Source organism: Amphiura filiformis, unplaced genomic scaffold (genome assembly GCF_039555335.1).
Source record: "Amphiura filiformis unplaced genomic scaffold, Afil_fr2py scaffold_235, whole genome shotgun sequence".
Taxonomy (NCBI): Eukaryota; Metazoa; Echinodermata; class Ophiuroidea; order Amphilepidida; family Amphiuridae; genus Amphiura; species Amphiura filiformis.
This window is the reverse complement of record NW_027305699.1, coordinates 32,047-47,758: the sequence shown is the minus strand read 5'-3', so window position 1 is coordinate 47,758 and position 15,712 is coordinate 32,047. Positions and strand designations below refer to the sequence as shown.

General features: G+C 38.4%; 1 protein-coding gene across 1 annotated transcript; it reads left to right on the top strand.

The window, feature by feature from the left end:
- The first annotated feature begins 12,108 nt into the window (after window positions 1-12,108).
- On the top strand, window positions 12,109-14,001 carry LOC140145363 (heparan sulfate glucosamine 3-O-sulfotransferase 1-like). Its single transcript, XM_072167113.1, has 2 exons — window positions 12,109-12,671; window positions 12,857-14,001. Exons 1-2 carry the CDS (start codon window positions 12,130-12,132, stop codon window positions 13,176-13,178), a joined length of 864 nt encoding a protein of 287 aa, XP_072023214.1. The 5' UTR covers window positions 12,109-12,129; the 3' UTR covers window positions 13,179-14,001.
- The last annotated feature ends 1,711 nt before the right edge of the window (window positions 14,002-15,712 follow it).

Genomic DNA, 15,712 nt, shown 5'->3' with positions numbered 1-15,712 from the left:
TATAGGAGAAGTCCTTGGCAGGGCAGCGAAAAATAATTTCCTTTCTGTGAACTTGAACTGTTGTTTGAAATATTTTCTGCGAGCGTGGAGCCGGAGCGCGAGTATGAACACAATTAATAATAATAATAAGAGAGACTTAATATAGCGCCCAACGCTGATAGCCTCTGGGCGCTGAACAAATAAAATACCTTAATACAGATATACTTAACTTAAACATGATAATAACAAGCATATATCTGACACAAGCAAAAACATTATAAAAGATCAAAGCACATAGTTTCAAATATCAAATCATAGATACAAAGAGAGTGTGACCAGCACCATGTGAGTTGATTCAATTAACAAATAAAATACCTTAAGCAATATATTAAACACTTTTAAAAGATAAGCAAGATAATACAAAACCAATTTACATTTACGAGTATATTGAGTCAAATATTACTTCAACAATATAAATTAGGATATACAAAACAAAGTACATATTTAAAAGTATCATATTTACAGAAATAGCACAAATTAAAATAACTTTGGGAATGTGAAGACGCGTGACCAGCACGATAACAGGAAAATGGTAACCCAGGAGAAGAGAGGTTACCAGCACTCAGGCCCGTACGCAGGATTTTTTTTTTTTTTTTGGGGGGTGCTGATTTTGAAAAAGTGGACTTTTTTTTCCAAGGAGGGGTGCGATTTTGTGAAAAGTGGACTTTCTTCTCCAAATTTGGACCAAAAAAGCGTAAAAAAACTGATTTTTTTGCTCGCTACGCTCGCAAATTCTGCAATTGTGGGACTTTTTGTATACTTTTGCAACTTTGGGGAGGTGCGGTCGCACCCATCCCCGCAACCCTGCCCCCCCCGCAACCCGCAACCCCCCCCCCCTGCGTACGGGCCTGCCAGCACTTCACTCTCAGTATGTGCAACAGCAACATACTCCCTGAAACACTAGGGCTGAGTTCACGAGAATGATAAAAGCGATGTGCCCGGCACAACATTGACGTAGAAAAATCCCTGGAGAGGAGAGGTTACCAGCACATCACTCTCAACAAGTGCAACAGCAACTTGCTCCGTAAGATGACAAATCGGCAGGGTATTCAAATTAAAAAACAACAACATATACATGCAAAATGGGATAAATTCACGAGAATGATAAAAAGCAATGTGCCCGGCACAACAATGACGTAGAAAAATCCCTGGAGAGGAGAGGTTACCAGCACATCACTCTCAAGAAGTGCAACAGCAACTTGCTCCGTAAGATGACAAATCGGCAGGGTAATCAAATTAAATAAACATATACATGAAAAATGGTTGTATACAGCTAGGTACATCAATATTATTATTGAACAGGTGGGGTCCAGGGGCGAAGCCCCAGCGCCGTCCAGGCAGGGGTTAGTGGATTTTTTATGGGCAAAAATCAGCATTCTGAAGAGTGGAGACTATTTGCATTTTCAATTCCTTAAACAGTTAGCTCCTGTTACAAAATATTAAGTATTGGTGTTTGTTACAGTACTATTAATTATTGAAATAATAAAACTTGAATGAATTGGTTGACCATCCCAATGAGTGACTGACTATTTTCATGTAAATAAAGATACAAAACTCACAATCTCTCTTTGTTGCAGTTCACTTTCATTTACTTTTTAACAACATTTATGCCCGGGCATTTATGTCACATTGTGGGCAAAAATCTTCAGATAATACCATTTTAACTATGATTTACTTAATTAAGTTGAGTGACCATTTTATATGCGGTGTGATCAAGCAAAATCAGTCTGAAGTCAGGCATATTTAATTTTCAGTGTTCTATATGATTTAATCAATCATTTGTAAAGCTACATTTTGCAGAAAACCCCATTGAAATTGAACATTAATTTAGTTCCAAAGATATGAAAAGTTGAAGTTTTTCCAAAACAATATGCAACAAAAGAAATTAGTTCCCTTTGTTTGGCAATGGCTGAAAGTCAATATTTCCGACTTCTGACTAATTTTGCTTTATCACATCACATTATGTTGAAATGAATGTTTTGAAACTGACATTAATTAATGTCTTAAGGGAGGTGTAATGAGCGTGAACCTGGTTTGGATGCAGAGGAGTGTGCCTGTAACAGACACAGCCACCAGAAAAGGACCAGCTCAGATCGCGCGCCAAATAAGTTTGCAGTCCAGAAATTTCATTTTTCTCAGCCTTGCAAAAAATAGGCAGAGGTGGGAATCGAACCCGGGACCTCGGTGTTGTAAAACCTACTGCGTTACCACTGAGCCAACTGACAATCAGCTATGAGAAGTTGATAGTAATCCTTGATATTGCTGAATAGAATAAATCAATACTGATAGGTCTATTTATCTAATGTACGATGTTATTCAAATTGGCCTATAAACTAGGAATATAATGTGAAATGACTATCAATCGATCAATCAATAAAGTTGTCAAGTTATCAACAATCAATAATAAACCGACGTAGGCCTATCATGGAATATTACAAACTAGGCCTACTAACTAATATACCAAATAAATAAAATAAATAAATAAGTCAGTAAATAAATAAATAGGCATAGGCCTAAATAAATAAATAAATACATAATGCAGAATGCAGTTAGTATTTTAGTTGCAAAATTCCAAACATTCTATTCACACATTCTATTATAATTTTCTGCTATACACGCAAAGGACCTGTGCCTTTAATATGTCCGCGCCTAATCAATAATGAGTCTTTCACCATGCTCACACACCATGTTAAACTATTGTATCCCTGCAAGTATTATCTACTGACCAAGTCCTAACACCTCAATGAAACGGATGCTATAACGTACCCAATCAAGCGAACATATCAAGGTCATATCAGGGCGTTATACAAAGAATGGTCAAAGGTCAACGTTTCCAAAGAAGTATAGTAATAGATGTAGACACAAGCTTTAGTGCGGGAAACATAAACACATAGTCGTCAGTCGTGTAGTTTTTATGAGATTTGATACGGCGCTGAAGTCTATTGGCTGTCCCAAAATCAGTACCAGACCCGGTTTCCAGACGGCAATGTGTGTGTTGTTACAAGGAACGCAAACTCATTTTATCAATGAGTGAACCACATAGAGGAATACGACATCTATCGTGAGCCAATCTGCATTCTGTTGCCTGCAAAAGCCGACGATCAGGTAAAAATTCTAAAAGCAGCGTGACTAGATATTTGCGTTAATTTCATGATACGTGTAAAACGCATTGAAAACGCCAAATTCCAGTCATAAAATATATAATATTAGTAAATCACCCAATCGAATGTTAACGTAGGTATGTGGAAAAGAACTGCAATAACAATAACAAACTATGTGCCCAAAGAGTTGTCTTTGGCATGTCGCTTTTTTGAAATATGACCAAAAATATCAAATTTTGGAAAAACGCCCCAAAATTTAATACAAACACGAACCTTCCAAAATAAATATATATTAGCACTCGGCGGCCCAGTCACTACCTGCCGTTGTGATTTGGGGTAACTCATTGCTTCCCCTCTCCAGATACCGGAACTTCAAGGTCGCTCATACCCCAGCCCTTAACTCTAACAGAATTTGAGTTTTTGTCATATAGGTAATTTAGGTTCGATATTGTGACAATAAATACCTGTGACTTGTGCAATGTAATGTTGTACAATGTTGTATGAATGTATGTATTTTGATTTTAAGTGCATAATGCATGTACTCATGAACTCATTAGAGAATGAATTTGGAGAAAACCTTCTGCTAATTACAAATACTCGCTGAGCAGCAAGACCTTCCTCTAAGATTTTAATCCGATAAGCTGATTATCTATTGTTATTTTCATGAATTGGAAGACATTCTTTGATGTATTACTGAGCTCAATCATCTGAAATTACTGGAGCGTGAGCCACCCAGGCTGGTGGCTCAGCATAGTATTTTATTAACAGAAGGTTTTCTCCAAATTCGTTTCCGAATGTGAACATACTATAAGAGGAGTGAAGAATGAAAGATGCCACGGGAGCAACGTGTATATATACCTGCATTAGTGCACCTTTTTACAAGTGGGTATGGAAAAGTATATCGGCTTTTGAAATGGATGAGAAATATGAGTTTTGATTTACTTAATTGACTGTCACTCACTTATCACAGTCACACCTATACCACATCAGTTCTAGTCTGCACTGTAAGTTAATGAATGTCTCCCTTACTGTACATTCTCGTTTCTGTGAAGGGAAGTTTTGACCTAGTGCGTTCAATTCTAGTTAGAACTTTGCTAGAATCCTGGAATTTTAAAGATTCTATTACCCTATTTTGGTTAAATGCCATTTCTGTGTCTTATTTCGCCAGTATGTATCAATGGCCGCTTTAACTACATCAGTACAGTGGCTTATATCTGATATTGGGACCATTCATTGCAACTTCAATTTCAGCTAGGCCCATCAATGAAAAACCTGCTTTTCTGGGGAACGAATCCCAGTTATGCTCTACCTCATGTTACTTGCTGGGATCCCAGCGGTGTGTACGATAGTCTGGTATGGAGTTCATGTTGACGCAGCAGCGTTAGAGACTACAGTGAAGAGAGTCATACGCAATTAAAGGCTCATTCTCCTATAAAGCGTCCAAGTTTGGTCTCGGTAATTGCAAAATTCCAGCCACGAAGAATTCATGAAAATCATTCAGAATAGTAAACTTTAATAGTTTCAGAGCACAAAACAATGCATGGGTGATTTTTCAACAATACTTCATTTTTGAGCAATATTACTTGTACGCATTGGTGGTAACGTATCAGTGGTAACGTACCTGTGAAGCCCTTTCACACTTTTGTCTTAATCGTGCAAGTGTAAAAACTTACCGACTTAATACTCATACATGATCAGTCATCACCCAATGTACTAAAGTCTGGTATGGTATTTGGCTTCATTTATCACAGCGTTTTTTCCGAGGGGAGTAGAATTTAGGTAACGTATCTGTGACGACATGAACGTAACGTCAGGGTTTTTTGCCATTAATAGACCTGATTTGTTTTACTTTGAAACCATTGTGTTATGTACCACATATATAATATAACTATGGAGCCTGCTTGATCCATCACATATGAAAACATTCATATAGCTAGTTATTTTGACAGATTGCTATCCATTAGAAATATGGTAACGTATCTGTGAACAATTTTGGCGACATAGTCTCAAAGCCCTGTTGGAAAAATTTAATAACCTGCGTTGTGATGTTTTATACTTTATAATTAGGGCATGATACCAGCTAATGAAAAGTACCTATAATCCATTATTATGCGCGCATGTATAGCGAACAGGGACACATTATACGGAACGCACCTTGGCTGGCGACATGGAGGAAAACAATGGATATGTATAACCAGCTTTATTGTTTTATACTTTCTAGGCATGTTACAACCTCTAGCCTCACACATTTTAGAAAGCAACTCCTAAGTATCAGTTAGATTAATAAAAGTCATTTCTTTCTGACGAAACAAGTCTGAATACGACTTGTAACTATGGGCGACACAGATTTGGCTTTTTGGACACTTTATCGGAGAATATGCCTAAAATCAACACACGGTATCTGTTTTACCATGTTTGTTTACATATTTATTCCTGTCACTGGCGTTTGGTTTTATTTATCAGTTATCGTCCAAGTTCGCAGAAAATTTTTCACGAGTGGTAGTGTTCAAATGTTTTAAATTATTTTTCCCGTCTTGATTTTTTTCTGCGACTCTGATTTTTTTTCTGGGAACGCCGGTACCACGATACCGGGGATTTCGTAGCCCTGTCCAGGGGGGTAAAATGCCCGAATCAAACGAATTAAGGTTATTGATTATTTTATTTGGTAGTTCACAGCATTTTACGAATGGTAGTGAGCTTTGGCAAAAACTGCATTGCTCAATTCATAGCGAGTGTGTAGAAGAATTAAAACATCACATATATACTTTTATAGGTGATGCGGTTCTTGAGTTACGTTGTAAAGAGGGCTGAAACAACAACACTTTTGTAAAACGTACATAACTCATTAACAACAATAAATTAAGCAAGTTTGCAAAGTATACGATTTGTAGAATGAACTTTGCAAAACATCAAGGTGTTAATTTTCAATAATATATTGATCTAGATAATGCCAATCGATTTTTAGGTTGCTTCGACCAACAATACTTCGTCTACCCTTAAAGGTTATTTTCCCACTCACACAATGTCACTACAATTATTTCCACAAGTATTTTAAAACTTTGGTCAGAGATCACCCCTCTACTCCTAGGATAGAGAACCTAGAGTTAGGGTAAGACTAAGGGTTAGACTTCGGTAAGACTTAGGATTAGGGTAACTTAGGCTTGGTGTTAGTTTAGGCTTAGGTTTAGGATTAGGGTTAGGGTATATGTTAGGGTTAGGGTTAAGTTTAGGATTAGGGTTAAATTAAGGTTAGGGTATAGGTTCGAATTAGGGTTAAGGTTGGGGTTGGGTTAGGGTTCGGGTTCTTGTTTGGGTTTGTTCAGGGTTAGGATTAGACGCGAACAACTACTGAGAACCTAGGGTTAGGGTAAGGCTTAGGGTTAGGCTTCGGTATAGGATTATGGTTAGACTTAGGCTTAGTGTTAGTTTAGGCTTTAGTTTAGGCTTAGGGTTACGGTTATGGTTAAGTTTAGAATTAGGGTTAGAATTCGGGTTCGGGTCAGGGTTAGGGTTAGACATGGGAACAACTCCTAAGAACCTAGGGTTAGGGTAATACTTCGGTTTAGGATTAGGTTTAGGGTTAGGGGTAGGCTATGGGTTAGGATTATAGGCTAAGGGTTAGGCTTAGCGTTGGGGTAAGGGTTAAGATCAGGGTCATGGTTAGGGTTCGGGTTTAACACCGGAAGAACCCCTAAGAATCGTAACCTGTTGTCAAAACTTGACCTTAATACTGATAGCCTTATACTAGTAATTGGTGCTATAGGCACAATTATACTCGATGGTGCCTACGTTAGGCTCGGGTTAGGGTTAGGGTTCGGGTAAGGGTTAGGATTAGGGTTAGGGCATGAGTTAGGGTTAGGGTTAGGGTTAAGGGTTAGGTTAAAGATTAGGGTATGGGTTAGGCTGAGGGTTATGGTTATTGTTATGGTTAGGCTTAAGTTTAGGACTAGGTAGGGTTTGGCTCATTGTTGGGCTTAGTATTAGGGTCAGGATATAGGTAAGGGTTAGGGTTAGGCGTGGGGTTATGGTTATGGTTATTGTTAGGTTAAGGCTTAAGTTTAGGATTAGGGTTAGGGTTAAGGTTTGGGTTAGGGTTCGGGTAAGGGTTATTTTTAGACGCCGGAACAACGCCTAAGAAACTAGGGTCAGGGTAAGGATTAGGGTTACGGTTAAGGTTAGGGTTCTGGTCAGGGTTGGGGTTAGACGCCGGAACAACTCCTAAGAACCTAGGGTTAAGGTAAGGCTCAGGGTTAGGGTTAATGTTAGGGTTAGGTTTAGGCTTATCGGTTATATGGGGGTCTCCTTGTCAGTCCGAACCACCGTCAATCCGGATTTTTTGGGTTAGTGTTAGGGTTAGTAATCCTAAAAAATAGTACTGACGGTTATTCGGACTGACGGTGTTTCGCATTGACGGGTGTACCCTGGTTATGGTTAGGGTTAGGCTTAGGCTTAAGTTTAGGGTTCGGGTGAGGATTAGACGCCGAAATAACTCTTAAAAACTCAGGGTTAGGGGAAGGCTTAGGGTTAGGGGTAGGCTTCGGTTTAGGATTAGGCTTAGGGTTAGTTTAGGCTTAGGTTTAGGGTTAGGGTTAGGTCTAGTGTTAGGGGTCGGGTTCGCGTCAGGGTTAGGGTTAGGCACCGGAACAACTCCTAAGAACCTAGGGTTAGATAATACTTAGGGTTAGGCTTAGGGTTAGTTTAGGCTTAGGCTTATAAGGATTAGGGGCAGGGTTAAGGTTCGGGTTAGGCTAATGTTTCATATCTTATCTATGAACTCAATACAAAAATTAAGCGAGGAATGACTTTCGTATTCAATTTTGTTTTCCATTTGTTTTATTTTATTTTAATTTATTTTATTGACGTGGCTGTCAAATTTGGACTGATGCTGTGCTTTACAGATTCGGACTGACGACGTGCTTTTCAGATTCGGACTGACGACGTGCTTTTCAGATTCGGACCAAAGACGTTTCGGACTGAAGACTTCGGACTGATGAAGTGTCGGACTAAAGACGTGTTTTTTATTTTCGGACTAGCGAAGCTTTTTTTCGGACTGACGAACCTAAAATGACTTTCGGACTGACGAACCCCAGATATAGTAAATTTGCATTTCGGACTGACGACGTTTCGGACTGAAGACGTTTCGGACTAAGGACGTTTCGGACTGACACCCTGCGCGGTAGCAGACCCCCGGAGCCGACCAAGATATGTCAGGGAACTTACCATACTGGAACCTATAGGGAAACGACTCAGTCAAGGTCACACAGAGTCACGTGGTCCATATTCATGATATACCATGTCTATTATAAATGACTGACAAGGAACCATTCGTTTAAACAAAATGGCCAGGGCCGGATTTACTCTTTTGGGGCCCTGAGCCAGGCCAAAATTTGTGAGGAAGGCATGTGTACTCAAGTGACCAGGTTTTAGTTTACAATTAGGGTGCATGACCGATATACTTTTCGTAGTCACAGAAATTTTTGAAGTAAGGTTTTTGTTTTCAAATAGGCTTTTAACTTTCACATCACAAGCGTTGAGGGGTGTTTCCATAACCTGACCACCTTTTCTGACTACCTTTTCTGACCACCTTTTCTGACCAGCTTTTACAGTGAGCCCTGTGATATTTGATTCTTACACTATAGACCACAATGGCCTTATCCCAATGCCATAGTCCAATAACATTAACTCAACAATCATAGTGCAAAAGTTGACCTCAAGTTGCAGAGTATGAGTTTTTGTACCCCAATTTTCAAAGGTCATTCAATGAATGTACAAATGTATTGGAGTTAAAGAACTGTGCACTAATAGATGAGAATGTTTTGGATCCTAGTAGTGTTTTACACCATGCTGGGTGATAATTTGCAAGCTTTTCTCTCACGGACTTGTTAATAGATAAACAACATTTTTAAGGGTACATGGTTTTATATTTCTTTCTCACTTTAGATTATTTATTTGTACCTTTTGCTTGTCGAGTACCCTTTGATTTTGTTTTGTTTAATACAGTTTTGTTTGTATATTTAATGTCATGCACCATCGGATCGAGTGCCACTGATGTAAAAGCAATTTCCAAATAAAAACTTGAAACTTAAAAACTACAACACTTTCATGGTAAATGAAATTATTTAAAACAAATAAAATAAAATTTTGCACACATATCCAATTTTCCTGACTTCATTCGAACGAGTGCTCCCTTGTGTTACCCTCAGCACTTCCCTGTTCAGACTTTGTCTGTCTGATGGACAATTAAGGGTATACGATGTATTGTTGGTCGAAGCAGCAGAAAACAAAGTAGTTCACAGCACCTTGCAAATGGTAGTGAGCTTTAGCAAAAAATTGCATTGCTCAATAAGCCCAATCGGCATTGGAAGTTTGCAATGCATTGTGGGACACATTTTGCAGTTTTGGGACACTTTGTCCTTTGACCTATCGGGAAAATTCAGAAAAATTGGTGTTTTGTGCGTACAAAATATAATTTAAAACATGTTTATACCTCTTATGTCAGAGGTCAAAGTGTCCCAAAAAAACCGAAAGTTACAATGGCGATTGGGCATATTCATAGCAAGCATGTAGAATAATTCAAATATCACAGATATACTTTTGTAAGTGCTGCGGTTCTTGAGTTATGTTGTACTGTAAAGAGGGCTGAAAAACAACACTTTTGTAAAACGTACATAACTCATTAACAATAAATTAAGCAAGTTTTCCAAAGTATATGATTTGTATAATGAACTTCTGCAAAACACCAAAGTGTTATTTTTCAATAATATATTGATTCAGATAATGAAAATCTGCTTCGACCAACAATACCTCGTATTCCCTTAAACCCATATTCACATTCATGCTGCACCCACTGTGCTGCACCCTTAATATATCAGGGCATGTATGACAAATACCATGAATATGACCTTGTGAAGTGGTAATTGTGTTTACTTTATTGATTATTGACCCAGCACCTGAAATGATAATTGTCTCCTCTCTAAACTGCCCTGTGAAAAAAAAACAAATTTCACTTGATACTAGTAATTTCAATTTTATGTCACTTTTAACATCCAGAATGGTACAACATTATTGTGCAAAGTGTAAAGATAATAAAATGAAGCATATTGCAGTTACTGTCCGTTTTCCTATACACAATACACAGTGCTCTTTCCCATTGACGCGTGACCTCTACAAATAGCCTACGTTAAAAGTATGGGGATATGCCTAGTTAACGTCGCTGTGTGAAAAATAACCGGCCAATATTAAAAGTACTCTTCTAAAGTTCTAGAAAATATAGTTTTGTAACATGTCCTAAATTTTAGCTAATTTAGATGTTTGGAAATATGCGTACTTTGGTGTTTTAGTTAATGTTATAGGTAATAGTACATTGCCTAGTTAACGTCGCTGTGTGAAAAATAACCGGCCAATATTAAAAGTACTCCTCTAAAATTCTAGACAATATAGTTTTGTAACATGTCCTAAATTTTTAGCTAATTTAGATGTTTGGAAATATGCGTACTTTGGTGTTTTAGGAAGGATATGTTAACGACAGATAACACCAAAAAATATGAAGAAATTATTTCCAAACCGTGTTAAGTCTGCAAACCACCATGTTTCTCATTTTCAAGAACGCTGGTTAACAATAAGCACGTATTGTCTCATTTCGTAAACAAAGACCACACACAATTGTTCTCTAGCGCTCGCTTTATAATCGTTCACCCAACTGAAAGTATAATCCCAGCTCAATGCTCCATTGTACGTGTAAAGCAGACACATATGTTGTGTGTATTTAACCAGAGAAGATATGATTTAATCAGTTGAGCTGTTTTCAATGAGTGTTATCTTGGTTTAATAGCTTTTAATGGGGTTTAAGTCCTGCAAAGGTCGAATTGAATTCTACTGTAGACATGACTGCATCATGGCAAACATCAAAATAATGTCAAATAAGATGGTCAAAAAAGATGGTCAGAAAAGGTGGTCAGAAAAGAGTGTCAGAAAAGGTGGTCAGGTTATGGAAACTCCCAACGTTGAGCATAAGAGTGCACACCAGTAAATACAAGCCTCCTACACCCTGCGAGGAAAAAATCAGTGTTTTAAACGAGGAAACGTGCAAGATGACTGAATTAAATCCATTAGAAAAGGCTTAAAACCCAACTATTATGCCCTTATTCATATTTAATCCTCATTTAGGCCTGGGAAATAGATTGTCTGTGAAAAATGAGCAGGATCTGACTTTTTATTACAATTTGGCTAAACTTTCAAAATGTGTTACATTTCAGAAACACCAAGCTATTTGTGAGGTGGCGTAAGCTGTATGGGCTATAGGGTGATCTAGTCGGCATTTTCCTGGAAAAAAATGCTGGACTCCGTATATAATTTCTACAATAGATGACTTCATCTGACCTTCGACTTGCAGAAAAAGTAAGTTTTGAAGAACTGAGTCGCTCTGGAGTCAAGAAAATGACGTTTTCCTGGACCCTGTTTGTACAGAAAGTCAATGGGAGCTATTTACTGGTGTGCACCCATAAGGTTTTTGCACAGTAAAGACACACTGACGAATGACAGAACAGCCGATGGGAACTCAACAGCTGCATTGCCGTGTATTGAAGTAGCCTGGCAGATGCACGTAGGTTTTTTATGCGCAATACGATGCATTGAATAACCCAACCAGATACCAATTTCATTACGCGAATATGATTTACTACGTGTAGTATCTCTTGAACAGAAAAGTCGACATCAACCAAACTTGCGAGTTGTGACGTATTTTCAGCTTTGTTTAATATCAGATTTTACGTTTAATTAAGCATTTGAAGCACTTAATTGTAAACTGAAAATGAAGTCACTAGAAACTAGACGGACAACTAACTTGCTTACTGCATATACTGCTAGAACATATAGACCTACAAGCTTGTCCGTATTAATGTTGGTAATAATTTGCCTATTGTCAATGCTGCTATACTGGTCACAATACGTGTACAAGGATCCTTCACAACATCGCGCAGCTAACTCAAAAATGGAATCTACAAATGGAGACAAAGCCATTTTAACGAGCAGAAACGGCAGAATGGAATATAACGTAAAAGAAAGGTCATCTTCTGTGGTAACTCAACAAGCTCAACCTACATGGAACATTACTAGTTGCTACAGTTACCATGGGAAAAAACGTTTGAAATCGCAACGAGAGCTTCAAGAAATGGGCTGCGAGAGGAAACTACCAAAAGTTCTTATTATCGGTGTAAAGAAATGTGGTACTATAACTCTTTCACTGTTTCTCGATCTTCATCCTGAAATACAAACTCGAATTGAATTAGATTTTAATCCAAATGTTGAAGACTGGCTGAAACAAATGCCAATGAGTACATCAGATCAAATTACCATAGTTGATTTTCCTGGCTATATTGATGATCCGAAATTACTGCAATATATGGTTAGTAATATCATTCATGATTTAAAATTGATTGTGATACTTCGTGATCCGGTAAAGAGAGCTATATCTGACTATGTGCATGTATCAGAAAAGATAACACGGTTAAGAAAAACGGGAAACCTAAAAAAGTTAGCAATTTATAGATCATCTAAACGATCCTCACAAAACATTACGGCCTATCAAGGATACGAGATGCTGGGAAACGTTGAGGAAACAATAACCGATAACCATGGCAACCTTAATACATCGCATCTGTTTATTCGAAAAGGAATTTACATTGAATATATTAAAACCTTTTTGAAAATGTTGACAGGAATCGTGTTCTTATTATTGATGGAGATGCATTCATGAAAAATCCTCTCTTGGCCTTGAAAAAAGTGGAAAAGTTTCTGCGACTTTCAGATTTCTTTACAGATGAACATTTCTATTTCAGTTCAAAGAAAGGATTCTTTTGCGCGAATGTCACAGGTAGAGAAGATACTAAGTGCATGACACCCAACAAAGGCAGGTCACACCCGACGGTACTCCAACATCTCTTGCAACAGATGTCAGACTTCTTCACACCCTACAGTTTGAAACTCCAAGAATACCTGAATCAGACACTAACTTTTTCATATCATGAATCTGGTAAATAAAATTTCATTGAAATGGAACGTTTCAAAATTTGAATGCTAATTTTCCTGGTAGATCAATCAATCAATGAATGAAATTTATTCCATCAAAGATGAACAACAAAAATACAATAATTATTATTAAAAAAAAAGCCCCAGCACTGTGGTGGAGGTAGAACAAAAAGCAGAGCCTGTAAATGTTGAACCCACTGTATAATTAAATTGCACAATTAAAACAAAAGATAATACGGGGAACTGTAGCAATAATTTTTAAACAAAATATAACGAATCATTCAATTTGAATATGTAATTGTACGACAATCATGAGTATTAACATTGTGTACCATAAAACAATTTGCAAACACGGATAAGCATATAAGCAATGATGAACAACTTTGAAATTACATTATAAGTGGAGGGAATGATTGAACAGAAAAGAATACGCTGGCGAAGTGAAGTAATAAATCTACCATAGCAATAGGTGAAAACAATTGTGAATGTATCGCCCAACACTACAAGCAGGTTGCTCCATGGGTTGCACTCATCACCTGTGTATGTCTGCCATCATAGATTGAATACAATACCGATCTTTTCAAATTAAGATACTTATCTTACAGGTGCGAGTGATCAGCATGATATGGTTCAATGCAGAGGTACAGCGTGAACGCACCAGTGCAGCGCGGTATATTCAAACATTGCTTTCACCTATTGCTATGATAGTTAATCCGATTATTAGTACACCACTTCGCCATTATGATATAAAAATACAATAGTTAACAATATAGTATAGGAAATTGATAAATGTTTTCAGTCATCCAGTTGTAGTATATGAAGTTGGGAATTAAATCAAAATACTGGACTTACTATTTTTAGCAAAGCTACGTTGCGTGTGATACCATCACACTTCATCAGGCAACTGACCCGCTGGACTGGTCATGTGGCTGATTTTACAACTAAGTTAACCACTGAGGGTACTTTGAACGTTATCCAAAAGAGGAAACTAGATCCCCCCTCGGAGCCAAGTGTGCCTGCCTTTTATGGGCTCCCAAAGATTCACAAAGCCGAACCAATACCTGTCAGGCCAATCGTGAGTAGTATTGGGTCCATAACATACAATCTTGCCAAGTACGCGGCTGAAATACTCGGTCCCTTAGTCGGAAAGTCACCGCACCACATTAAAAATACGCAGGATTTTGTCAATCAAATCAAAGACATTAAGCTTCGTGAAAGTGAGACCATAACTTCTTATGATGTAAGTGCTCTCTTCACTTGTATCCCACCAGACTTTGCTATCAAAGTAGTGAAAGAGTGCCTCAAAAATTATGCCACTTTACATGAACGTACTGATCTTAGCGTAGATCAAATTGTGGAACTTGTAGACATTTGTTTGAAAACAACTTACTTTTCATACCAAGGCAAATATTACAAGCAACAACATGGGTGTGCTATGGGCTCCCCAGTTTCACCTATAGTTGTTAATTTGTGCATGGAAAGTTTCGAACAAGATGCATTACGTTTGTACACGGGTACACCCCCACGCCTCTGGCTTCGTTTTGTCGACGACACCTTCGTTGTTATAGAGCGTAGTGAATTGGAAAACTTCTTTCAACACATCAATGATATAGATGAGAACATCAAGTTCACCCAAGAACTTTGCAAAGACAGCTCCCTTGCATTTCTTGACTGTTTAATCACCGTGAAAGGTGACGGCTCCCTATCATCCAAAGTATATAGGAAACCCTCACACACATACCATTATCTACAATTTGGGTCTCACCATCCTCTCATACACAAGCTAGGAGTCATACGAACTCTCCACTCCAGTATAGAGCGGACACTATCATAAGTGAAACTGAACAAGTCCCGGAGGAGAAAGACCACATTGAAAAGTCACTTAAAATTGTGGCTACCCCAACTGGGCATTCTTGAAAGCCAACAAGAAGAAAAGCCAGGATAACCAACAAACCAACGGGGGTGGCAGACCTACTAAAGCGCGGGCTACGCTACCGTTCATCTCGAGAACCTCGGAACGCGTCAAGAAACACCTGAAAGCGTACGGGATTGCAGCCTCGTTTAAACCTGGAAATACCCTCCGTGGAAAACTTGTTCATGTCAAGGACAAACAACCCAAAGAGAAATCCTCTAATCTTGTGTATGGACTTGTGTGTGCTGGCAAAGACTGCACTGAATCCTATGTGGGTGAAACCAAACAAGCCCTAAAATCCAGAGTAAACCAACATAAGCGGCCGAGCACCAACGAAGCCCAAAACTCCGCTGTTTATTTACATCTCAAAGAAAGTGGTCATTCCATAAACATTGAGGATGCAACCATTTTAGACAGGGAGGAACAGTGGCACCGCCGAGGCATCAAAGAGGCTATTTGGGAGAGAGTAGAATCACCATCACTCAATAAAAGGGGAGGCCTACGATACAACCTATCTCACGCATGGGACAGAGCCATCAAGCCGATCCCTAGCCGTCTGTCACATGACCAGTCCAGCGGGTCAGTTGCCTGATGAAGTGTGATGGTATCACACGCAACGTAGCTTTGCTAAAAA

Bases quoted from the DNA above. Each gene is read 5' to 3' on its own strand.
- LOC140145363 (XM_072167113.1), top strand. From the start codon at position 12,130: ATGGAATCTACAAATGGAGACAAAGCCATTTTAACGAGCAGAAACGGC. The intron at 12,672-12,856 runs GTTAGCAATTTA...AAATGTTGACAG, and splicing joins AAAACGGGAAACCTAAAAAA to GAATCGTGTTCTTATTATTG.